General features: G+C 36.3%; 1 protein-coding gene across 2 annotated transcripts in view; it reads right to left on the bottom strand.

Moving 5' to 3' along the window:
- Positions 1–15,345, bottom strand: part of LOC123551409 (transient receptor potential cation channel subfamily A member 1-like) — a 57,975-nt gene extending 42,630 nt beyond the window's left edge. Inside the window, exon 1 of one of the 2 annotated variants that reach the window (XM_053540898.1) lies at positions 15,149–15,345. In XM_053540898.1, the coding sequence (XP_053396873.1) occupies positions 15,149–15,211 (63 nt within the window). In that variant the 5' untranslated portion in view covers positions 15,212–15,345. Of the gene's footprint in view, positions 1–5,532; positions 5,797–15,148 lie in introns of those variants that run through there. The other variant, XM_053540899.1, reaches the window with a different exon arrangement.
- Positions 15,346–27,777: the final 12,432 nt, after the last annotated feature.

Below are 27,777 nucleotides of genomic sequence, written 5' to 3'. Positions count from 1 at the left end.
TCAAAAACTTACACTGACTTTCAATATATTCAATAATTATTACCATACTGCCATATTTCGCAACCTATGTAAAAATATAACCGAGAATGTAAAAGTGATTAAAAATGTCATGCAAGCATACATGCTAAAGATAAATAAACTACATAGGCAATCATTCCATGTTTTAAACGAACTAGAATGATGGCCTTTAAGGAAGATACGATTTCGCATTTTTGATTTCTCCTACAGTACATAGAGAAGTTTGCAGTGTCGCATTGAATCGGTCTCCCTTCATTTCTTGTCTGTTATAGGCTTATGGTTTATTAAGCCAGTAGAATTCTTTAGGATATTTTTTGCCTTTGTGAACTTTGGTCTTAGTTATCATAGTCACAGTGAGCTTAGACCGTCGGAAAGCCAAACTGTTACAAATCTAGACTGTAAAATGTTTATATCAGACATTTGAGATCAACAAAAGACTTTGGCTTTGAATGGGTATGACTGGACTTACACGTCTTTTAAGCTGTTTTATTATGGCATAGGTTTGGCATTTGAAAATCATTCAATGGCTGACACAAAATACTTCCTATATGGACTTTGATCGCACAATATGACAGGGAACTCGAATCGACATGACTGAAAAATGTATTCTTCTCCCCCCCCCCCCCCCCCCCCCCTTCAATATAATACTGCAAACATTTGTGCAAACATATCTGAAAATCAGCCAAGAGAAAAAAAAAGATATGGCCCTAGCGCAAAAAGCCATTATGATATTTGACCTGGAACGCAAATGTCCGCAAAATAACGTCCTGCCAATCGTTTATTTATGGCAATTATAACGATGATGACAGTGGTCGTAGCTATTCGGTGTTGTAATGATAATGATAGTTAATAAATGATAAGAATAATAATAATAATAATGATAATGTTAATAATAATCATAATAATAATAATGATAATGTTAATAATAATAATGATAATAGCAATTATAAACACGTCAATTTATGAGACATATGCTTACTGACAACATGTAATTCAATAATAATAATAAACAAAATGCGTAATGTGAATAAACAGTATATTGAATCAATACTAACTAACATTGATAAAACCTACAAAATTAGTCAGTTTCATTAGACAGACAGACGGACGGACAGACTTGCTGAAATCATTCAAACTATAATTCTAGTTAATGTATTTTAAAATTTGTTTTAAAGTCATGTAAATATGTAGATTGTTATATATAAAGACTTTTCTAAATGGCGTGTCCTTCTCGTTAAAAAGGGACATGGAAATATACGCGTAGATGATAGACATTCAAGCAGTATGGCCATCAAGAATGAACTTCTCACTATCACCAGATTTCGATAGGTTTAAACATATCCATGCTGTTATTGCATAAATCCATGCTGTTATTTACAAGTGTACATTGCAAGTTTATGGGTACAAGTTCCAGACTCTGATTACAAACTTCAGTCTCTACACTGTTTGAATATAGCGTAAAAGGTATAAATAAACATAACAGAATGTTCAAACGTTTACATTTAGGTATGAATTATGCAGGCTACATGTAGAAACTTTTGATATAGTGACTGAACTTCGATATATGAATGAAAATACTTTGTATCAAACTTTACTTGGAAAACTCATAATGAATGCACATAATTGAGATATGCAAAAGAACTTCCTTATTATGTCACGTAAGTACATTATTAAATGTTTGTACATCAAAGCAAATAGACATGTTTTCTGTATTTTCACTGGTTTTCAGAAATTTCCGGAACTATGTTAGTATTCTTGGGCAGTGACTTTGGTATCATTTGAAGTGAAAACAATTATATGAATAAAGCAGACAATCAATTTTTTATCTTGAATGAAGTTTTTATTTTCCTCTCGTGGTATGAAAGGAACATATTTCACTCATGGCTACGCAGCTTGTGAAATATTTTATTTTCATACCATTCTTGAATATCCTCTGTGTATTCTATGCTTTTCATTGAAATACTGGAATATATCAGTGAAATACTGGAATATATCAGTGAAATAAAATTGATATTTTCATTGTTTCAAAGCAGTGAAAATATTAATTTTGTTTTTCACTGGTATGGAACTACACTCGAATTCGAGAGAATATGAATTATAAATAATTGGAAATTCTTTGCAAAATGTACTTCTATAAGAAACAGCTATAGATGTGTATATATACCTATACCAACATAAAGATGTACCTCCATCACAATAGAAAAAAAAAAGAAATCTGGAGATTTCATAGAATTCTTTCACTTTTCTCGACATATATGTTGTGATGTCTTGACGTTGCGCGGGTAAAATGGGTACAATTGGTTAAAACTATTGAAAATTATAAAATAAAAAGAAACTTTGTTTGTTTTACATGGAAGATCGAAATATACTCACTCCTAAATATTTTCAACATTATCGTTATTTAAATAAATAGCGGTTATATTAGGCCATACTTAAAGTATCATATGACCTATGATTGTGTCAGTGTGACGTTAAATCCAACAAAAGGTACCCTTAAGTATATCATTAAATTGTTTAAAGTAATACCAGGTACTAAGAATATCCAGTATTCATATCAAAAGCTACTACTTATTACAGAATTCTCAGGTTTATACCGTGTGCATACCCGTTCGTATACTTTCAGTCATATAAAATATCAACTTTTAAATCCATTTTCAAAAAAATAATCTGTAAACATACCTATTTTCAGTCACAGTTCAAGTATACGGTTAACAACTTTTCATATTGCAGGCAAACACATGTGACCGCATTTCGCTAGATCAGTTTTATGGTGAAAACTCATAGTATAAAACTTTACGGTTCACATGATTAAATGTATGTCGGGTATAGTATACCTATATTTAATTTAATACTTAGTAAAGCTTATATTTTGTAGAATAATTTACCTTCATAGAATTGAATTAAAAAGGAACAAATTCCCGGAAGCTTACTGGCGTTTCCGTTCAATTGTTATTTGTTTATTTCATTTTTTTTCTAATGTGCGTGGACTGTTTACAAATTACGTAGTTTTTTCTTGTAAAGAATGTACCAAGAAAATCGCCGGAATTTATGAATTGAGCATCTTCAACTTCAGTCATGCAGACATAATTTACATCGATTAGCACACAAAAGCCGGTAAAAAAATCATTACATACCTCATTAAGGACCTGAGACGTAAATATTTTCCAGATTGAGGTTAAAATGCAAGACGTCATTTTTGACGTCATTTGAATGTGTTTTGTTGCATTTAAAGTTCAATTTATGGCAATGTTTTCAATTTAATTCAAGCAAAAGAACAACTGTACCTCATTTACATAACATTAAAAGATAAATCTGGGTTAAAGAAATATGCTTTCATTCTTTTGAAAAAGTCGCGCAATATATCCGCCGCTGAATTCGTGTATATTGTTAAATACAGAGCTGAAACCTATAATGAGTAAAATTGAAACCATGATATTTTTTTCATATTGTCATGTAGATTTAATGTAAGCCAATAGTGGCATGCATATCATTCTAATGTTTAAAAAAAAGCCTTGTTAAAACAGGAAATAATGATCCAGTACGATAATAGCATAAAAATAGTATATCATTTTTAAGTATACTAGCAAACAAAAATGTCCTTGCTGTAACGGTCTGAAGAAAAATAAGGACATTCAAAATGTAGTGAAATTCATCACCAGTAGATCTAGGTTGTACAAATACGTCTATTCAGTGATACGTCATTCCAGCTTTCAGTTTCTAATGACAGTTTGCTTTTTTATGCCCCCGAAGGGAGGCATATTAGTTTTCAACTGTCCATCCGTTAGTTCGTTCGTTCGTTCGTTCGTTCTTTCGTCACAATGTTAACTTTTTGCATGAAGGCATTTTACTCGCGAACCACTGCATCCAGGACCTTCAAACTTCACATGCTGATAGAAATCATTGAGTATACCACCCATTTTGACTTTGGGGTCACCGGGTCAAAGGTCAAGGTCACAGGGGCCAACGTTAACGTTTTGCATGAAGGCACTTTACTCGCGAACCACTGCACCCAGGACCTTCAAACTTCACATGCTAATAGTACTTATTAAGTGCATTACTCCTACTGACCTTGGGGTCACCAGGTCAAAGGTCAAGGTCACAGGGGCCAACGTTAACGTTTTGCATGAAGGCATTTTACTCGCGAACCACTGCACCCAGGACCTTCAAACATCACTTGCGGATAGTACTTATTGAGTACACCACCTCTACTGACTTTGGAGTCACCAGATCAAAGGTCAAGGTCACAGGGGCCGACGTTAACTTTTTGCATGAAGGCACTTTACTCGCGAATCACTGCACCCAGGACCGTCAAACTAAACGTGCTGATAGTAATTATTGAGTACATTACCCCTACTGACTTTGAAGTCACCAGGTCAAAGGTCACGGTCACAGGGGCCAACGATAACTTTTTGCATGAAGGCACTTTACTCGCAAACCACTTCACCCAGGACCTCCAAATTTCACGTGCTGATAGTAATTAATGAGTACACTACCCCTACTGACTTTGGGGTCACCAGGTCAAAGGTCACGGTCACAGGGGCCAACGTTAACTTTTTGCATGAAGGCACTTTACTCGTGAACCACTTCACCCAGGACTTTCAATATCCGCATGCTGATAGTACTTATTGAGTACACCACCCCTACTGACTTTGGGGTCACCAGGTCAAAGGTCATGGTCACCAGGTCAAAGGTCAAGGTGCTGCGGGGGGGGGGGGCATTTGTCACCATTATTGACAGCTCTTGTTAGTTCTTATTTTGATAGTACGATTTTAAAAAAAATCCTCAAGATAATTTTAGTCTGAAAAATGTATATATAAAACAGTTGAGATCAACAAACGACTTTGACCTTGAATGGGCGAGACTGGACTACACGTTCTCTAAGCTGTCTTATTATGACACAGGTTTGGCATTTCAAAACCAATCAATGACTTTAAATGATATGAACTTTGATCGCACAATATGACAGGGAACTCGAATCGACATGACTGAAAAACTTATTCTGTCGCAGAATTTCGGGAGACATATTCTACGCTGTTTTATAATGAACGCAAGGGAAGATAACCGCTGTGAGGAGCTTGACGCTGCAACTGATAAAACAAAACCGGAACTAAACATTGTTGTTTGTTTTGAAACGTCATGACGTCTTTCCTGTTTACGGACTTTGGTTTCCCGCGCTTTGTTTAAATACACTGCCATAAGAAATAGTTCTAAAAAGAAAGCCGTTCGATTGATTTTATTTTTATTATTAATTCTTGAAATCGGTATGCAAGAAAAAGATTCTGTCACTGGTAATAGGTGCAGATGGAAATATCCGGCTCTCGGGTAACTGTTTAGGCGGTAACTCGGCTACAGCCAGTGAAAGAATCTTATAATCTTGTTAGTTTAAGTGGATTCAAACAAACCACAAACATGTCAAAGCTCCGATAAATGTTTTTACTATTTTCGAATGAAAAAATTAAGTCACACACGATGAATTGGTTACGTATGTTTTTTTTTTTTAATAAGCTAACCTACCTGTTAAAGTCCCAGTTAAACAAGGTAGTCAGGTACTACAGCAGGTAGAGGGTTCGCAGTATCGTCCACAGAATAATGCAAATATTCACGAACATTTAAAATCGTAAATTAACCAGTCAATATTGAAGTTTATTCATGCTTTGATGGTGCTCTGTAACATGTAAGACCTGATAAAAATATTCCTTCAACGATGATATTAACTGATTTTAAAATAACACACGATGTTAATATACAGCCGATACTCGAAGGAATGCAATAATCATCCGTATAGTCGATATTGTAAAAGTCATTTTCGCTTCTTGGTAGTGCGTCTCAATTAACTTCCTTGTACAGAAATATACACTTACCTTATGTGGTTAACGCGAAAAGATTTTTTTTCATTAATTATAGAATATATCCAGCTTTTAAAGGGACTAGATCTAACCCATACATTTTCGGCAAGAAATAATTTCTGTCAGAGATCCATAAAAAGTGAGAACTCTGAAAGTGACTAGTGGTACAAACTGACAAGGTTTTTGGAGGATATTCTTATATTAAATGACCAAATATGTTGTGACCGTTGCAACGCTTTTGAAATAATGCAGGAAATCTACACTCTTTATACATTTTTTACCAATATCTAACTTTTATTTTCACCAACTTTATCATTTATTCAGTGTCATTCTATGCCAAACTTGATGGAAATGAACATGTTGAAAAATGAGGTACCACCATAGTTTATGTTAGATATATCTACATTTTGTACGTTATTCTCAGACACGACATAGGCCGCTTTTGTTTTACTAAGTATTCAAGCATCACCCGTACTAGGGTTATTTTATATGTACTTCTGCTTCTTGTCATAAAGTAAACTCAATTCATAGTAATTCACTGCGTCATCTTTCTAAGATTATTCAGTAATTTGATTTGATGGTGTCAGTAGCTTTCGTTGTAATGTAAATTTTAACAAAAACGGTGTATGGTGTTCCTTTGTATTTATAGATAAATCCTTGTATGGGTATGGGACAGGTTACTGGCAAGTTACTTTCGCGGGTTTTCCTGGATTAATTTTTCAGCTTTTAACCCAAAAGTTATGTAACTGGAAAAATCTACTTTTACCGCCAGAAGTTATAAACCTTGGGAAAGAATCTTCTTTTTGCTTACAAGTAGCATATGCAAGTTTTCGCAAGCCGGCCTATGTGAAAATGGAATTTAGTCCTTATTTGTATGTTCTTATTAATTTGTGTTACTCAGACTGTAGTCAAGAGGTACGTTCTGTATCATATATAGACCACTGATATATCCACATCCAAGAAATCAATTATATATCTAAAATACCAGTAGCCTCGTATCATCGGCGCCGTGGAAAATATACTTTTATACAAAAGAAAACGACAAGACATTTAAAGTTTTGTATTTAAATTTTTAAAGATCTAGAAATATTTAACCTTTTTTCTAATGAATCTGTGTACATGTCCTTTGCAAAATCTAATTCCCAATGTCCGTGCCTTTTTAGACACCGGCCATATACATTATTGTTTGCTGCTACGGACGCGCTGCCTGATCTTAAAGAATGAGCTACAGAGTTAAAACATTCCCTTGCTCTGGTGTAACTGTATGGATTAATTTAAACCTGAATTAGATTTAAACGCAGGTTTGAATAAAAAACAATCTGAACAAATATACCCCATAATCGTATATACTTATGTAACATTCTAACAGGACAGGCGGAAGTAATACCACTTCTTACTAAAACTTCATTTCCGAATCTTTATTGATCCGTTTTACTCTTTCTTAGAATTTTTTATATGATTGTTTTCAATGGATATATCTGTGAATTTGATATTACTCAGTTCGTCGAAACGTAAAAATCCTGCATAAGTTAATGTTATCATACACACATTTCTAACAACATTTGACATTTTGTATTTGTCACAAAGTTTCATAATAAGTTCTTCTTTGCGATACGTTTGACGATCCTAGTAAGTTTTTCATAAATGTACTTTAGTTACATCTTCTAAACCGATAAGTTCATGTGCCCATTTAATTCTGTAAAAGGTAGTTGACACAGAATGATACGAACTTCCGGAATCTAATTGTTTAGTTAAGGTGGTTCGCGAGTTTCCTACGAAATATAAGCTATGTTTGCTAATCATGAAACATTAATTTATTAATGCATCTAAAACCTGACTAAAATAATTGATAAATAAACAAGAGCTGTCCGTAAGACAGCAAGCCAGCACGCTCGACTTTTCTCAGTGCTTGACTCTGAACCAGAGCACCACCAGCAAAAAGGGCAAAAATCTGTCAAAATTCTAATCAGGGTTATGGGGAATGTTTCTGATGGTGTAGCCTTTGATAGTAAATAACCACCTTAAGTTTCAAGTCAATAGCTTTGATAGTAACAGAGATATTGGACGTTATATAAAAGTTTAACCAAAAAATTCCAAGCCAAAATAAGGGCATAACTCTGTCAAAAACCAAATCCAAGTTATGGGGATTGTTTCTCTTGTTGTAGACTTTGATAGTCAATACTATTTCAAGATACTATTACCAGACACTTTCTCGTTTTGGACTTTGTCTAAAACTTTACCTGCCAATCTAACCAAGTTATGCCATCGTTCCAAGTTTGCTCAAAAGCGTCTATACCTTCGCAGCCCAGACACCACCAAACCTATATTTAAAACGTTTATAATGTGCTATGTGATTCGATGAAAATCTGTCCACTACAGTATGTGGGCCCACAAACTATAACCAACATGATAAAAACCTATGTTTTAATGCTCAAGTCATCATTTGTCTTACATACGACTACATTCGTCCGCTACAAGATTGTTTTGTCTTGGAATCCATTCTAAAAAAGGCACATTTAATTTGTGTTGCAAAATAATTGAACTTCTTCCGCAACTAGCCCGCCCGCTTGGCTCAGTAGGGAAAGTACAGATCTACGGATCGCGGGGTCGTGAGTTCGATCCCTGGGCGAGGCATATGTTCTCCGTGACGATTTAGTAAAAGACATTGCGTCTGAAATCATTCGTCCTCCACCTCTGATTCATGTGGGGAAGTTGGCAGTTACATCCAGAGAACAGGTTTGTACATCATATAAGTTATTACACATATATTAATCATAAAATAGGCATATGCATTAAGTATATAAATACATGTTAAGACCTGTGAGAGTTGCGCTAATCTTGACCAAGGGCCTAAATACTTCTCTAAAAAGTAAATAACATAAAACCTGCAAGAAGAAAAGGACACAAATTGTGTATATTTAAGAATTTTTTTTTAAAAAATCAACTATTACCTCAAATCAGATTTGAGGTAAACTGATTAGCACTACTCTCCCAGGGATTCAATAAGAAATGTTGCATTACAATAATAGTAATATTAAAGTTACAGATTGCTGGCTAGTACATAAATAAAAGTACTTATCCTGTCACTTGCAGTATTTTCGACCCGATATCAGGGTGCCGTATATCTTTCTTGATATACCGTCAGTTGACACGTGACCAGTGATATACGGTCAGTTGATCATGTGACCTTATGATCGATATTGTTGTCATAAGAAATTTTGCATTGAAACCATCACCATTGTGTTGGAAATGTCCGAACTAAGAAAATGAGTGGTCAAATAATGAGTTTTTATTCAAAAACGAAAAAGTTATTGCGATTTTGTCGGTAATTACGTCATTATATAAGTGACGTCATTACGAATATGACGTCATTAAAGCGGTTGTCGCACACTTATTTTTGTAAAATAAATTGCCAAATATCGGAAAATGAAGTAATGACAAGATAAATAGAATAATAGGTTAGTGCCTAAGATGGTTAAAGTTTTATCTGGCTCGGCTCCGGGCGTTATCAGGTTCGCCTTCGGCTCACCCGATAACCTCCTCCACCTCGCCAGATAAACTTTCTCATCTACGGCACTAACCTATTATTCTCTATATACATGGTCAGGCTAAATCAGAGCAAAATTGGGAATGAAACAAAGGAAAGCTTAAAAAACAAACAAAAAACAATAAACAAACAAACAAAAAACAACAACAAAACAAGAGGGCCAAGATGGCCCTAGGTCGCTCACCTAAGAAACACTCCATAACAGTGTAAAACATGTTTGACCTAGTGATTTCATGGAAACAAATATTCTGAACAATTTTCATTAAGATTGGACCAAAAAATTGGTCTCTTGCGATAAAACAAGCATTTTCTTAGATATGACCTAGTTTTTGACCCTAGATGACCCATGTTCAAACTCGACCTAGATTTTATCAAGGCAATCATTCTGACCAAAATTCATGAAGATCAACTGAAAAATACAGCCTCTATCACATACAGAAGTTTTTTCTTTGATTTGACCAAGTGACCTAGTTTTTGACCTCAGATGACCCATTTTCAAATTCGACCTAGATTTCATTAAGGCAATCAACCTGACCAAATTTCATAAGTATCAACTGAAAAAAACAGTCTCTATCGCATACACAAGATTTTTCTTTAATTTGACCTAGTGAACTAGTTTTTGACCTCAGATAACCCATATTCAAAACCGACCTAGTTTTCATCAAGGCAATCACTCTGACCAAATTTCATGAAGATCAATTGAAAAATACATCCTCTATTGCATACACAATGTTTTTCTTCGATTTGACCTAGTGGCCTAGTTTTTGACTCCAGATGGCCCATTTTCGAAATCAGCCTAGATTTTATCAAGGTAATCATTCTGGCTAAATTTCATGAAGATCAGTTGAAAAATACAGCCTCTATTGCATACACAAGGTTTTTCTTTGATTTGACCTAGTGACCTAGTTTTTGACCCCAGATGACCCATTTTCGAACTTGGTCAAAATTTCATCAAGGCAATCATTCTGACCAAAATTCATGAAGATCAATTGAAAAATACAGCCTCTATCGCATACACAAGGTTTTTACGTGATAGACCTAGTGACCTAGTTCTTGACCCCAGATGACCCTTTTTTCGAACTCGGCCTAGATTTCATCAAGAAACATTCTGACCAAAATTCATGAAGAATCAATTGAAAAATACCGCCTCTATCGCATACACAAGGTTTTTCTTTGATTTGACCTAGTGACCCAGTTTTTGACCCGAGATGACCCATTTTCGAACTCTGCCTAGATTTCATCAAGGCAATCATTCTGACCAAAATTCATGAAGATCAATTGAAAAATACAGCCTCTATCGCATACACAAGGTTTTTCTTTGATTTGATCTAGTGACCTAGTTTTTGACCCGAGATGACCCATTTTCGAACTCGGCCTAGATTTCATCAAGGTTATCATTCTGACTAATATTCATGAAGAAGAAATGAAAAATACAGCCTCTATCGCATACACAAGGTTTTTCTTTGATTTGACCTAGTGACCTAGTTTTTGACCCGAGATGACCCATTTTCGAACTCGGCCTAGATTTCATCAAGGTTATCATTCTGACCAATATTCATGAAGATTAATTGAAAAATACCACCTCTATCGCATACACAAGGTTTTTTCTTTGATTTGACCTAGTGACCTAGTTTTTGACCCGAGATGACCCATTTTCGAACTCGGCCTAGATTTCATCAAAGTTATTCTGACCAATATTCATGAAGATTAAATGAAAAATACAGTCTCTATCGCATACACAAGGTTTTTCTTTGATTTGACCTAGAGACCTAGTTTTTGACCCGAGATGACCCATTTTCGAACTCGGCCTAGATTTCATCAAGGTTATCATTCTGACCAATATTCATGAAGATTAATTGAAAAATACCACCTCTATCGCATACACAAGCTAAATGTTGACTGACGATAGACGACGGACGACGGACGCTGGACATCGAGCGATCAGAAAAACTCACCTGAGCATTGCTCATGTGAGCTAAAAACATGCAAGCCATACTGAAAACTAGCTAAAACAAAACAAAACGACGAGTGGGAACTACGAGCAAAACGAACAGGAACAGCTATCACCGTTCCAGGCATTTATCATTCTTTTGAAGTGATGAAAGTTTGTCTCCTCCCTGAAATGCTGAGATTTTTGGTGCACTGGAACGAAAAGAGCTACTACCGTAACTTTTAGATCTTACATGAGGCAACATTGCTGTATAAGTGTACCTAAAAGAATAAGAATTTTCTTTGATTTTAACTAAGTCATGCAAATAGGCCGGACCGTGTTTGTTTACAATTTTTAAAACCTCCAGAGCCATTGTCTTCAGCCTTTGTATTTTCAGTGTTGGCAATTTAGATTTAACAAGGAGAGAATTAAAGTCCAAAAAATAGTCATCATAAATGAAACGAAGAGCTCGTTCTTGATTTTTTTTCCAGTTTTTTTTAATATTAGTTTCAGAGCAAAAATGCCAAGTCAGAGGACAATAGTTGTAATTTGAAAGGACAAATTCAACCTTCACACAATTGATGACTTTTCATTCATGCCCATAGAACACATAAATGCTGATTGGAAATGTCTTCTGAGGGAGACTTACTGGATGCATGAGTTTGACACAGTTTATCCAAATGGAATGAACTCAAAATATTAATTTTGTACTAATAATTAATTTAAGATTTTTAATCTTTATGTTTTACATTTCTTACATTTTTCTCTGTATAATCAGTCATTTCTATAGACTACTTTTGATATATAAAATACAGTAATAAGCATTATAAATGTTCAAGTTTTTTCCAGACTTTTAATATCCTTTTTGCTATCTGCATTTTCTCTGGATATAATGTATCTTCATAGATCCTTTACATTGTGCATTTCTGTATTATATGTATAATGTTTTTGAATGTTAAATTACGCGATGCTGTTGCATACGTTTTGACGTCGTTGTTATGACGTCAAATTACGCCATGCTGTTGCATACGTTTTGACGTCGTTGTTATGACGTCATGTTCTACATGACGTCATCAACGTTATTGATTGTAAACATTATACCCCTGATGAAGGCATTGAAAGCCGAAACTAGTTGGAAATAAATTAAAAACCAGTTTGAAGTTGTTCTTCCATTTTCAATTGTATTAAAGGACAAATGATAAGTTTTCCTAATTTACAAAGATATTTACCTATTCTCTTTAATACATTCAATTGTCTTAGTCTCTAGGCCCTAGAAGCTTTTTTTTACATATATTTGCTACTTGTATATCAAATTTTAGCTTAAAGTCAATAGTCACACCTAGAAGTTTTACATTATCTGCACAGTCTATCTTATTACCATCTAAATTGAAGCCTATATTCTTTTGTTTACATTTTTACCTATTGCTGTAGCCTGGAACTTGTCAGGGTTTGCCTTCATTTGATTGTCAGAAAACCAATTAATTAAGGATGCGCTGTCTTTTTCCAAATTATCTCTTATATATTTTGAACATCATCGTCTATACAGGGCAGACTATTGTCATCAGCATAGTTATATAAATCACAGCTGGATACAAAAGTTAAATAACCCGCCCGCTTAGCTCAATAGAGACAGCGTCGGTCTACGGATCGCGGGGTCGTGAGTTCGATCCTCGGGCGGGGCATATGTTCTCTGTGATGATTTGATAAAAGACACTGTGTCTGAAATCATTCGTCCTCCACCTCTGATACATGTGGGGAAGTTGGCAGTTACTTGCGGTGAACAGGTTTGTACTGGTACAGAATCCAGGAACACTGGTTAGGTTAATTGCCCGCCGTTACATGACTGAACTACTGTGGAAAAACGGAGTTAAATACAAAAACAAACAAACAAAAGTTAAATATATCATTAATAAAAATGTTAAACAGAACAGGCCTTGGAATTGATCCTTGAGGTATAAACATCCAAGAAAGTACTACTAAAATTACCAATTTTACTATTTTTTCTATTAGATAAATAACTTGAAATCAGATTTAATGCATTTTCAGAGACACCATAAAATTTCAGTTTCAGTAGTAAAAGGTCATGAGGCAAACAATCGAAAGCCTTAGATAGGTCCATTAAAATGGCTGCAACATATTTGTTTTCATCTAATGCTTTCTTCCAGTCTTCTATAACCTTAATTGAAGTGCTCTGACAGCTGTATCCTGGTCTCAAAGCCCATAAATACATGTTAAAATGTGTGTTAAAAATTCTGTCAATTGTGTATTAATTGCTCGCTCAAAGTGTTTAGAAATTATAGGTAAAATGCTAACAGGACGGTAGTTGCCTTTAGCTAAAATACTTTTTTTTTTATGACCTGAAGTTACTTGTGCTATTTTCAAATTGCCTGGAAATATACATTTTGAAAATGACTTATTAACAATATTCGTAAGTGGTTCAGTAATTGTTGGCTTGGCTATCTTCACTAGCTTTAAGTTAGGTGATATCCTATCATGGCCAGTAGCCATTTTTATACACAGTTTATCAATTTGCTTTAAAATAAAATCATCACTTACAGGAGTGAAATCTAGATCAGGTACACTGACTTTTTGAGCATTGTTTTTTATAGCCTAAATTTTAGGATGATTTTCATCAACTTTTATTGAGTTTTCTCCAATATTTTTTTTGCAACAGTGACAAAAAAGCTATTAAATATACCACAGTTTTGTTCCTTGTCATTTATTAATTTTCATCTTCACACAATATTGTATCTTTTTGAATAATTGCACCTTTGTTTGTTAACAAGGGGTTGACAGTGGGCCAAAAAGACTTATTACTGCATCCACCCACACATCTATCACAGAAATACTTACTTACAGATTTTCTTTTAAGGCTTGTAATAAGATTTCTTTTTCCAAATTTTTCCCAATTACTAGATGTTTTATATTTATTAAATTTGTTTTGCAACATTCTTTTCTTATAGATAGCTTGTTTTAACTGTTTATTCATGTAAGGAACTTGTTTCTCATACATTCTTTTACTTTTCATTGTACTGTTGCATCACTAAAATTGTTATAAAGCAAGTTTACATCATCAGTTTAATAGTCTATCTTACTGGTACTCTCATAAGCTTGGAAACCATAAGACCTGCAGTGGATATACTGACGGAAGCACGTTATATATACGGAAATGCTTGCCGTTTTCATTTTCCCACAAGAAACCCAAATGTCCTGTATGATCTTGAAATATTTGTATTATATGATAGGCATACTTTAAGTCAAAAGTGAAAACAAAATTTCCTTTTTTTGTCTGTAGCAACTTAAATTTTACCAAATGCAGATTTATGTGGCGCCAGGCTTTCCTGATTTTCCGAAAGCTACTGACTGTCGGAATTCTATTCAGTTTTGTAATGCAGCCTTTTTTTCAATATTGTTTGTGAAATCTGGATTTTCTAGCCACCAAATGTATTATGAAATAAAATTTGCCATAAATGGACATTGAAACATATCTAATTACTTAATAGCACATGCAAACATTTATTTCTCTAATAATATCAGTATTTAGCACTACTTTTCAAGATGACAATAATAAGCATATCCTACTGTATTTGACCATTATTTCTCTGATTTTTACCTAATCAACATTATGCAGCAGTTACTTTTCCCTAATAAATTTTTTGAATCTAACCCGAAATAGATCAAGCAGTAATCTTGATAAGTCAAATACTTTATAACCCGGCCATTATTCAAGTATGTAGTTACGTATATTTGAATAGCTCAATAATTTTACTTAATAGTTTTTTGGTTTTTTTTTTTTTTTTTGCTTACCCTGCTAGCAAAGTTTCCGCTTGTTTTCACCAGTCTAAGGTGAAAGAACTCTACCGAGGTCATGCCACCCTGTCACTCCCAGTGTATATTTAGATTTGACAAAGTCTCTCATGCAGTCCGCCAATTGGTTCGACAGTGCTCCCATGCCACCCTTCTATTCCTAGTGTACTGTTTGAATCGACAGTGCTTCTTCCTTGGCTCCGGTATAATAGCATATATTCAACAGCACAACTACTTTGACAAGAGGATGTAGAAGCTGCATACACAAGCATCTAAACAAAAGTAAATCAAATATCAAATTTATTTATTTATTTTGTTGGGTTTAACGTCACGCAATCAAATATCTAAAGAACAGAATTACTATACAGTTATTAGGTATTCATGAATGATTTCGTTATAACGATAATGTCACAAAGCGCACAGCCCTAGTTTTGGCACTGTGGACGAAAATTATTAACTAGATTGTGGCAGTAAGATATAATACTGGTGCAATATTCAAGAATGTTACTGTAATTCACGCGCAATTAAGCCATTGGCAGTATAATACGGAATATTTTCTTACGTAATACATGCATGCACACAGACAACACAGAGTCGCAATTCGAAAGCAAAATTTGTATGACATATGCCGTTCAATTCGGTTCGATCAATTTAACTTCCGTAGAAAATCCGATTTTATAAAAGTCACAGCAAAGCAGTTTAATAACAAGTGTTAACAAATCAACGTGAAGTTGGCAGTACAGCAGTTAACTGCTGCTACTGCCAGCAGTTACAGCAGTTAACTGCTGCTACTGCCAGCAGTTACAACAGTTAACTGTTCATACTGCCAGCAGTTACAGCAGTTTATTGCGTATCGCAGTCAACTTCCAGCAGTAACAGCAATTCATCGTGTGTACTAACACCAGTTAACTGCTACCACTGCCAGCAGTTACAACAGTTAATAAAGCTGTATTACCAGTTAGGTGACGAGAATGGCATAATATAGATGTATAATAGGCCGTCAAACCTACCCTTCACACATACATTTGTCCGTATCGTATACTGAAGCGTTCTTAATCTATTTCTTTCTTCAAACTTGTAAACGAAGTCTCGTGCGCGTTCAGTTGTTCTTATTAAATTTAATGTTATTGGATCGCGCAAGTGCAACGTCCAAGGATATTCATTTTTTTTTTGTTACAAAATTACTCAATGGTCTTTTCTTTTACGGACAAAAACTTGTTATGTTCTGTTGCCAAGTGTTATGTGCAATGATTTTACATCTGTGCTTCTTCCACGAGAATGAGGCGGGAAAAGTGCCGAGTCGGGATTCGAACACTCCTCAGCCCGTTACAGATGTTATCGCCAGCAGGTAAATGATGTTTCTACGACATGCTTTATCATTTCTTTGTGTATGTCACTGCCAGCAGTTACATATTGTCACTTACTACAGTTTCAGCTGTTTTCTATATGTTTTTGACAGCTGTTAAAATATACGAATTTTTGAGTTTTCTATATTTCCTATAAACATTATATTATATAATGATAGCAGTTAAATGACGATATCTGATATCAGTGTCAGATAAATGTTACTGTCAATAGTTAAAAGTTGTTCCTGCGATTACCTTCATCAGTTTCATGTATATGTTACTACAGGTAGTTAAATGATATTTTTAAGAGCAGGATATGCAACACCCAGCAATAAAACAGTATTAACTGGTATATACGAGCAGTTTAAAATTCTCATATAAATTATGTAAGACCAGCAGTCTAAATTATGTTTGTGCCAGCAGTTAAGTGGTCTATGAGAGCTGTTTACCAGACTTCTGTTACTTCAAGCAGTGTAATGACCAATGAAAGCAGTTTCCGAGTTTTCTTGTGTTACTGTTAGCAGTCAAATGGTTTAAAAGAGCAGTTTACCAGTTTTCTACGCATAACTACCAGCGGTTAAATATTTTTTGAAAGTGATTTACCAGGTTCCTGTTACTGCTAGCAGTAAAATTGTTTATGACAGCAATTAACAAGGTTCTTGTTACAGCCAACAAGAGCAATAAACAAGTTTCGTATATATTTCTGGTGTATTTACTGCTGAAAGAAAGCCACTCCAACCACACTCCGCCCCGATTTCTTAAAAACAAGAGTTTTCCGGCAAACACAGCCCGACCTGAAACCAACTTTGAGACCCGCTCGCGAGTAAACAAGAGTTTTCCCGGAATAGCCACTATGCTGCCCCCCCATAGACCGCCACCCTCTACAACGGCCACCCGGTCTCAACCCTAGATAAAGGTCCCTATTAACTGCTGGAACGATTTTAGGCCACCACCGACCCACCCCCGCCTCACACCTCGACCCGGGTTCCTCCCAAACAAGAGTTTTCCCGGAATGGCGGCCACCCGTGCCTGGTGGGGGACAACCCTCTCTACAACGGCCACCCGGTCCGATCCGCTAATAAAGGTCTGGGGCGGAGCTGGGGGCGTCCAAACTGGAAAAATTGAAAAATTCCGAGAATGGCCTGAAACCAACTTTGAGACCCGCTCGCGAGTAAACAAGAGTTTTCCCGGAATAGCCACTATGCTGGCCCCCCATAGACCGCCACCCTCTACAACGGCCACCAGGTCTCAACCCTAGATAAAGGTCCCGTAGGGACCTCTTATTAACTGCTGGAACGATTTTAGGCCACCACCGACCCACCCCCGCCTCACACCTCGACCCAGGTTCCTCCCAAACAAGAGTTTTTCCGGAATGGCGGCCACCCGTGCCTGGTGGGGGACAACCCTCTCTACAACGGCCACTCGGTCCGATCCGCTAATAAAGGTCTGGGGCGGAGCTGGGGACCCCCAAACTTTGCTCGTTTGTTAAATCTACCTTGTGCGAAGGATTGATACATAAATCTATTTCATTGCAATTGTCTATACGGAGCCAGGAAATCCGATTTTATCGCAAGCAACTTTTTGTCAAAATTGATTCATATCTTCACTTCAATAATCATTAAAGATAATCCAATGAATATTTATGCCTATAAAATACATTTATTCATTTTATTAAGAAAACGTACCCGGGCCACTTACGAAACCATTTACATGTAACTGTCTGGAAAATCGTGATTTTTCTACTTTCATTTTCATAACGAGTAAATCAGGGGAATTAATTACATCAAACTTGTTGAAACTTACTTTACCATGTGCGTAGGAGCATGGGTGTGGGGACAGGGAGCGCATCCCTCTGTAAAATAACAGTAAATAAAGGGAAAATGGCAATTTGAGACAGCATTTTGATGTACTGATATGAATGTCTATTGTGAAGAAAGGGAAACAAAATATCTGATGTCAGTAACATAAACTAGTGTAACAACTTATTAACTGCTGTAACTGCTGGCAGTAGTAGCAGTTAACTGCTGTAACTGCTGGCAGTAGTAGCAGTTAACTGCTACTACTGCTGCTACTGCTGTACTGCCAACTTCACGCCGATTGTTAACAAAGATATTACGGACATAAACCAATGTATAGTCTTATCATATATAGTAGAACAAAACGGACCAAAAACAACGTTTTAATAAGACTTAAATTTTATCTTCCGCTTTTCGACAACCACAGCAAAATAGTTTTAATAACAAGCGTTAACATAAATAATTTGGTCACAAACCGATTTTGACTGTAGAACAAAAGGGACCAAAGACAACGGTTTAATAACATTTACCTTTTACCTGACTACTTACCTTCAGGTATTGCTACCAAATAACATATTTAACTACTTTACCCAATACCAGCATAAATTTCTATTGTCCACATGTGTGTTTTTCTTTTCCCAAGGCCCAAAAGAAATTTCCTTTCAATACCTGCTTAAAATAAAACAAAACAAAAGATTGTACTGCTGTATACTGAACAAAGTGTGACACAATCTTATTTAATACATGATCAATTTTTAATTCCCGTTTCGGAAGGTCAACATAGTATTGCTGTAATTATCACCCAATGTACAGTAAAATGCATAGTCTAATCATCATCATCATCATCATCATCATCATATTTTACTTTTGTGTTTAAAAGTATGATTAATACCTCACCGTCGTCATCACCATCATTATCATGAGGATACCATCAAAATGGTGGAATAGAGCAATTAGTAAATAACAATAATATTATATGTCTTAAATAACAACGTCAGTAATAAAATTGATAATCATAGTGATCATCATCAAAATCGTCTATTCCAACATCATCATAAGAATCGTCTTGACCACTAGTCGTGTTCATCAACACCATCCTTTTCTGTACATAAATCTACTAAATCCGTTCTAGTATAATTTGTATCATCACCATCTGCAACGACAGCAACATGACCATAATGGACAGCATGATAAATTATCACGCTTTCAAAGCATTCAACTGAGTAGTAGCAACAACCACAGAAAGATTCATTCATTCATTATCGAAATAATCTCTCGATTTTTCAATAATTTTTTTTTAATTTTTGCATTTCATTTGTAATTGAGTGTATATCTAAGTCAGTTTTGTGTTTATTTTGGGGTTAACGCCGTTTTTCAACAGTATTTCAGTCATGTAACGGCGGGCAGTTAACCTAACCAGTGTTCCTGGATTCTGTACCAGTACAAACCTGTTCTCCGCAAGTAACTGCCAACTTCCCCACACGAATCAGAGGTGGGGGACACTTTTTCACTTAAGGTATTACATACCTAATAGTGCACCTCCTTTTGAAGAGTGTTCAATTCCTACCATAAACCTACTTTTGATTTAAATTTTTCAAGGAGGCATAGGTTCAAGCCCCATTGGGACCAATTTCTTTTCCTTATATTCCTTTTTTTTCTAGTAAATTTTTACTTTTTTCAAGACTTATTATTGATTTTTTGTACAAATTTGAAAATTTTTGATTTGATAAGAAATTTCTTGCTGTTCAAAGTGAATTTGCCTCTTGGACATCTTTAAAAATACGGATTACATGCGGTAAAAGTTCTCTAATTTGCCTTTACTGTTTAGATTACATGTTGTGGAAGACGTGTAGGTAGGTTTTACTTCTGTACCAAGCTTTTTTTTAATGAAGTGACAAAATTTTAAACAGTCCCGCAGGACTCGATTTACTCGAGGTACCCTAGAAAAAATGATACTGACAGTTTTATCTTATTCAAGGTTCAGGACCGTTGACCTATTTATCTCAAAAGCTATTGGGGTCATCTACTTAATAGGCCCAATCATGCTATTAAGTTTAAATGTTCTGGATCAAGTGTTTCTCAAGTTATGTAGGAGAAACCGTTTTCAGTGTTCAGCTACCACCTGTAACCTTGACCTTTCATTTACTGACCCTAAATTAAATAAAAGTCATTTACTTGATAAGCCCAATTATACCACCGAATTTGAAGGTTCTTGGTAGTGTGGTTTTCAATTTATTGGGCGGAAACTATTTTCAAGGTTTAGGCCCCTGTGACCTTGACCTTTGATCCAAAAACATTAGGAATCATCTACTTTATAAGCCCAATCATGCTATTAAGTTTGAGGGTTCTGGAGTGGTTATCATGTTATTAAGTGGAAACCTTTTTCAAGTTTCAGGCACCTGTGACTTTGACCTACTGACCCCAAAAATAATTGAGGTCATCTACTTTATAACTCAAATTATGTTACCAAGTTTGAAGGTTCTGAATCAAATGGTTCTCAAGTTATTGGGCGGAATCTGTTTTCTAGGTTCAGCACCCTGTGCTTCAGTCTAATGAACTCAAAAGAAACAATAGGGATGATTTCCTTATTAAGTTTAAACACGCTACCAAGTTTGAAGGTTCTAATTTTAATGGTTCTCAAGTTATTGAATGGTAACCGTTTTCAGTGTTCGGGTCCCTGTGACCTTGACCTTTAATCTACTGAAGATGCATCACGTTATAAATCCAATCATATTACCAAGTTTAAATATTCTGGGTCTAGTGGTTCTCAAGTAACAAGATAGAAACCGTCCGCTCTACCGAGAGACGGACTGACGGACCGACAGGTGCAAAGTACACATACCCCCTGAATTACGCTGTAGGTCAGTCATTCAATTTGCCACTCCCTAACGGAAGTTTAACTTAGTCGGGGAGTAAAATTTTGTAACAGTAGAAACATGGTATGAAAGGGCTTCATTCAATATATATTCCATACTGTTTCAAACTATAAAGCTACTTAAGATCAATCAATAGTCTACACCGGACCTTTGAATAATCGGGATCTCGAATTATCGAATTATCATGTTTTATAGCCAGTTCACTAGCCAAACCTCCGACAGGGAAGTTCCCGTATGCCATCTATGCAAATGTGTGTACTTTTTATAAGGTAGAAAGTACTAAATTTCTACGATATTATTTTCTTTGTAAAAAAAACCCAAAACAGTGTGTAACATTTTTATCAGCATTTCCAGCTTTTCACTTCTTGCTAGCAAACCCTTGTCTTAATGGTCTGTCTATAGCAATGAAAATACCAAATGTCACAAAATGCTGCTAAACTGTGACAATCTTTCAACTGCTATAAGTTGTCTTTCTTTTCTTTTGTGATTTTTATTTCAATTACTTCAACTTTAAGGCAAAGGACCCCGTTAAGAACTTTTACACTGAAAGACGACGGAAAACACGTATCTGACAATAGTCAGATTATTTCTGGATCAATGTCATGTCAGTAGAAGTCTTAATTAATAATTGTGCAAATACATGTTATCTTTGTTGTTTGTGCCTTCTATAGCTTGCCAGTTATTTGCTAATGAAATTACGACTACCAAAATTTCCTCAAAGCAATTATCAAAATTTAAAGAAATAAGTAAGATTCTTATCTGCAATTGTTCTAAATTTATATTGCATTTTAAATTTTTTATTGATTATTCAGAAAAATGTCTCCCTTTCATGTAGCCATTCATCCACTGACCTCAAATGTCTACAACCTGGTATTTTATCACTAGTGTAAGAGTTCATCTCAGCTGTGAATTATTTTATTTATCTCTTGTCTTCCTAGTTGCAGATATGGGCATGTCCCAAACACGTTTAAACACTCAGTTTCCTTTATATAACGTACTGACCGTTCAATTTTCAATCTGGGTTTTGTTCATTACGTTCAGTGTGTTATAGATATCGTCACGTATGTTGGTAATGTTACTTCCCATCGCTTTCTAACTTCACATCCCTCTTTAGGCCCCAACAATTTATATCCAACTGCTTTTTAGCTCACCTGAACTTCAGGGTGAGCTATTAAAATAGGGGGATGGTCCGGCACCCGTCGTCCATCGTCCTTCGTCCTGCATCAACACTTTTACTTAAACATCTTCTCCTCTGATACTACTGGTCAGAATTATACCAAACTTGGTCAGAAGCATTCTGACATGGTCCTCTATCAAGTTTGTTCAATGGTTAATCTCGGCCCCATATAGGGGCCGTCATAGATAATAATAGAAAAAAACCTTTAAACAACTTCTTCTCATGAACCACTTGATGGGTCTTCATGGCGGGTCTTGGTGGTCTGTAGCATGGATATAAGGCCCTCTTCCCAATTTTGTTCAAATTGGGGCACTTTGTCCCTTTTAATGGCCGCTAGAGCTAAAATTATACCTTAAATGCCTTTACGTACACTACTTCTTTTCATGAACCGTTAAATGGATCTTCACCAAACTTGGTCTGTAGCATTGTTATACGGTATTCTCTCAAATTTATTAAAATGGAGACTTTCAGCCCCTCTTAGGGGCCACTAAAGGCTAAAAATAAAAATACCTTTTCTTCTCTCGAACCGTGAATCTTCAACAAACTTTGTCTGTAGCATTATTATAAGGTTCTCTCCCAAATGTGTTCCAATGGGGGCGATTGGCCTCTTTTAGAGGCCACTAGAGCTAAAATTGAAAAAAAACACGTTAAAATGCCTTTTTTCGATGAACTGCTGTATCTTCAACTTGGTATTTACCATCATTATAGGGTTCCCTCCCACTTTTATTCAAATGAGGGCACTTGACCCCTTTTATAGGCCGCTAGCGCTAAAAATAGGAATGTCTTTAAATGACTTCTTTTCATGTACTGTACGGTGAGTCTTCAGCAAGCTTGACATGTAAGGTCCTTTACCAACTTTTTTCATTGGGTGCACTTGGCCCCTTTTAGGTGCTGCTACAGCTTAAAACAGAAATATCTTTAAATAAATTCTTCTCATTAACTGCTTGGGAGATCTTCATCAAAAACATTTTCTTGAGTATTATTATAAGGTCCACATCCAAATTTGTCCAAAAGGGGGCAATTGGTCACTTTTAGGGACCACTAAAGCTAAAAATAGAAATTGGTTTGTAGCATCATTATAATATATGTCCTCTCCCAAATACCAGACTTTTTAATCCCCAATATACAAGATCCTGTCTGGTCCAGTCTGATAAGGGTCCATAAAACCCTCGTAGACTTGATCTGTAGCCTAATTATTGTCAGAGAATCATAAATTTTATTGCCTACAGGTAAATTGGTCATTTCCTGTGTTTTGCATTTTATTAATTGAAATGCTGTTTTTTTTTTTTAGCCTTTTTTCAGAATGTACACAAAATTATTTTAATTGATAAGATATTAATTTTGATTGCTCAGTCATGTTGAGTAATGTCCTGGCCAATTAAATTATAACTCTTATAGCAAAGCAATTCTCACTATAAAATAATTATTCAAAACTTAATAAGAGAAATTACAAGTTTGTTTATTCAATGATTATGATCTTTTTATCAAAAGTAACAAAATAAAAACGACAAAAAAAATAATTGCTGGATTTTATTAGAAATTAAAGAAACGTTCAGTTGCATTTTTAATACATAAAGAAGGTATATAAACAGAAGGATGTTATATATTAAAAATGCTTAATTCCTCTTGTGTTGTCTAGATAATGTTAACTTTCTTTTATGTATAATAAAATCCAGCAATAAAGATATATCATTGTTCAAAATACACAATAATTTATTACTTCTAAAAGGTATGTGCCTTAATGCATTTTTTATATTTTTGATAATAAAAAACAGCAATAATGAGATGTAATTATTAAAAAACTTACTTTATTAAAAATATGATAAAAACACTGTTGTATCTTATCACTTTGTTTATTTAGCCCTTATTCAATCAAACTTTCTAAACTCGTTATAAAGGTGAGAACTGATTTGCTATAAAGGTGAGAAATATCACCTGCAATTTATTTACTGCACAGTAGCTATACAGTAGCTTATTATAATAAACAGAAGCAAGTCTACCAATGGTGCTGACTTGTGTATTGGCCCTTATCGCCAATACGCAGACCTTATCATCTCCATAGACCACATACCAGGCATACCAGAATCAGTGTCTTTAAGGGGCCGCTAGAGCTAAAAATACCTTTTAACTACTTCTCATGAACCGCACAATGGATTTTCATAGCATTATTAAAAGGTCCTTTTCCCTTTTAGGGGCCACTAGAGCTAAAAATAGAAATGCCTTTAAATGACGTCTTCTCATGAACCGCTTGTTGATGTATTATCATCAAACTCGGTTTGAAGCATCATGGCAAGGCCCTCTCCCAAAATTGGTCTGTGGTGGTGTGTGGCCTTTTAAGGGGCTGCTAGAGTTAAAAATAGTAAAAAAGCCTTGAAGCGACTTAAGCTTCTGTTAAACAGCTGGTTGGATCTTCACCAGACTTGGCCTGTAGCAGCATTGTAAGGTCCCTTTCCCAAGTTTGTTCAAATTTAGGCACTTTGCCTCTTTTAGGGGCCGTTAGAGCTAAAAATAAAATAACATTTTTATGACTTCATCTCATGAACAGTCATAATGGATCTTCATCAAACTTGGTTTGTAGAATCATTTTGAGGGTTCTGCTTGGTCCCTTTGAAGGAGCACCAGAGCTGAAACTTCGTGTCATGAAGTTTGTTGTTATGTTTATGCATTTTTGGGGTGTCAAAGAAAAATATAGAAAGAAACTTCAAATAAAATTTTTAATGCACTACATCAAATGATTTTCACCAAACCTGGTTAGAGGCAGGTCAGAAGTCTTCTTCTGGTGAGCGACTTAGGCCCATTTGGGCCTCTTGTTTACTTAGTATACTACCATGCCCCATTCCAATGCCCTTGTCTGTTGTATGTGTGGTTCTAGTTGTGTTTGCTGTACTCAGTGTTTGCGATGTGTACTTCTGGTTGTGTGTGTTGTGCTCTTTGCTTGCGATTTGTGGTTCTAGGTGTGTCTGTTGTGCTCAATGTTTGCGATGTGTGGTTCTGGTTGTGTTTGCTGTGCTCAATTTTGCGATGTGAGGTTCTGGTTGTGTCTGCTGTGCACTGTGTTTGCGAGGTGTGGTTCTAGTTGTGTCTGTTGTGCTCAATGGTTGCGATGTGTGGTTATGGTTGTGTATGCTGTGCTCAGTTTTTGCGAAGTGTGGTTCTGGTTGTGTTTGCTGTGCGATGTGTGGTTCTGGTTGTGTTTGCTCTGCTCAATGTTTGCGATGTATGGTTCTGGTTGTGTTTGCTGTGCTCAATTTTTGCGATGTGGGGTTCTGGTTATGTCTGTTGTGCTCTATGCATGCGATGTGTTGTTCTGGTTGTGTCTGCTGTGCTCTATGTTTGCGATAAGTTGTTCTGGTTGTGTTTCCTGTGCGATGTATGGTTCTGGTATGTGCTCAAAGTTTGCGATGTGTGCTTCTTGTTTTGTCTGCTGATGTGCTCAACTTTTGCGATGTGTGGTTCTGATTGTGTCTGCTATGCTCAATGTTTGCGATTTGTGGTTCTGGGTGTGTTTGTTGCGCCAAGTGTGGTTCTGGTTGAGTTGGCTGCGTGATATGTGGTTCTGGTTTCCTTGCTATGCGCAATGTTTGCGATGTGTGGTTCTGGTTGTGTTTGCTGTACGATGCGTAGTTCTTGTTGTGTTTGCTGTGCTCAGTGTTTGCGATGTATGGTTCTGGTTTTGTCTGATGTGCTTAATGTTTGTAATGTATGGTTCTGGTTGTTTTGTTTATGCTCAATTTTTGCGGTGTTTGGTTCTGGCTGTGTTTGATGTGCGATGTGTGGTTGTGCTTCTGTCTGCTGTGCACAATTTTTGCGATATATGGTTCTGGTTGTGTGTGTCTGCTGTACTCAATGTTTGCGATGTGCGGCTCTGGTTCTGTCTGCTGTGCTTAGTTTTTGCGACGTTTGGTTCTGGTTGTGTCTGCTGAGCTTAATGTTTGCAATGTGTGGTTCTCGTTGAGTCTACTGCGCTCAATTTCTGCGATGTTTCCTTCTGGTTGTGTTTACTGAGCACAGCAGACACTGCTGTGGTTTTGTCTGCTGTGCTCAATGATTGCAATGGGTGGATCTGGTTTCGTCTGCTGAGCTCGATGTTGTCGATGTGTGGTTCTGGTTCTGTCTGCTGTGCATGATTTTTGCGATGTGTGGTTCTGGTTGTCTGTGTCTGCTGTGCTCAGTGTTTGCAATGTGCGGTTCTGGTTGTGTCTGCTGGGCTCAGGTTTTGCGACGTTTGGTTCTAGTTGTGTGTGTCTGCTGTGCTCAATGTTTACGATGTGCGGTTCTGGTTGTGTCTGCTGTACTCAATGTTTGCAATGTTTGGTTCTGGTTGTGTCTAATGTGCTCAATTTTTCCGATGTGTGGTTCCGGTATTGCCTGCTATGCTCAGTGTTTGCGATGTGTGGTTCTGGTTTTGTCCGCTGTGCTCAATTCTTGTGATGTGTTGTTCTGGTTTTGTCAGCTGTGCTCAATTTTTGCGATATGTGGTTCTGGTTTTGACTGCTGCTGTACTCAATGTTTACGGTGTATAGATTTTGTTTTGGCTGCTGTGCTCAATTTTTGCGATGTGCGGTTCTGGTTTTGTCTGCTGTGCTAAATTGCGGTAGGTGGATCTGGTATCGTCTGCTGTGCTCAATGTTGGCGGTGTGTGGTTCTGGTTTTTGTCTGCTGTGCTCAAATGATTGCGATGGGTGGATCTGGTTTCATCTGATGAGCTCAATGTTGTCGATGTGTGGTTCTGGTTCCGTCGGCTGTGCTGAATTTTTGTGATGTATGGTTTTGGGTTTGTCAGCTGCTGTGCTCAATATTTGCGATGTGTGGCTTTGGTTTTGTCTGCTTTGCTCATTTCTGCGATGGATGGTTCAGGTTTCGTCTCCTGTGCTCAATGTTGGTGATGTGTGGTTCTGGTTTTGTCGGCTGTCCACAAATTTTGAGATGTGTGGTTTTGGTTTTGTCTGCTGCTGTGCTCAGTGTTTGCGATGTGTGGTTCTGGCCTTGCCGGATGTGCTCAAATTTTGCGATGTGTGATTCTGGTTTCGTCTGCTGTGCTCAATTTTTATGATGTGTGGTTCTGGTTTCGTCGGCTGTGCTCAATATTTGCGATATGTGGTTCTGGTTTGGCTGCTGCAATGCTTTTTTTGCGGTGTACGATTCTGGTTTTGTCTGTTGTGCGTAATTGCGATAGGTGGATCTGGTATCGTCTGCTGTGCTCAATGTTGGCGATGTGTGGTTCTGGTTTTGTGCGCTGTTCTCAATGTTTGCGATGGGTGGATCTGGTTTCGTCTGCTGAGCACAATGTTGTCGATGTGTGGTTCTGGCTTGTCGGCTGTGCTCAATTTTTGTGATGTGTGGTTTTGGGTTTGTCAGCTGTTGTGCTCAATATTTGTGATGTGTGGCTTTGGTTTTTTCTGCTTTGCTCAATTTTGCGATGGATGGTTCAGGT

The sequence above is a fragment of the Mercenaria mercenaria genome, chromosome 4 (genome assembly GCF_021730395.1).
Source record: "Mercenaria mercenaria strain notata chromosome 4, MADL_Memer_1, whole genome shotgun sequence".
Classification (NCBI taxonomy): domain Eukaryota; kingdom Metazoa; phylum Mollusca; class Bivalvia; order Venerida; family Veneridae; genus Mercenaria; species Mercenaria mercenaria.
This window is presented reverse-complemented; position numbering and strand designations above follow the sequence as displayed.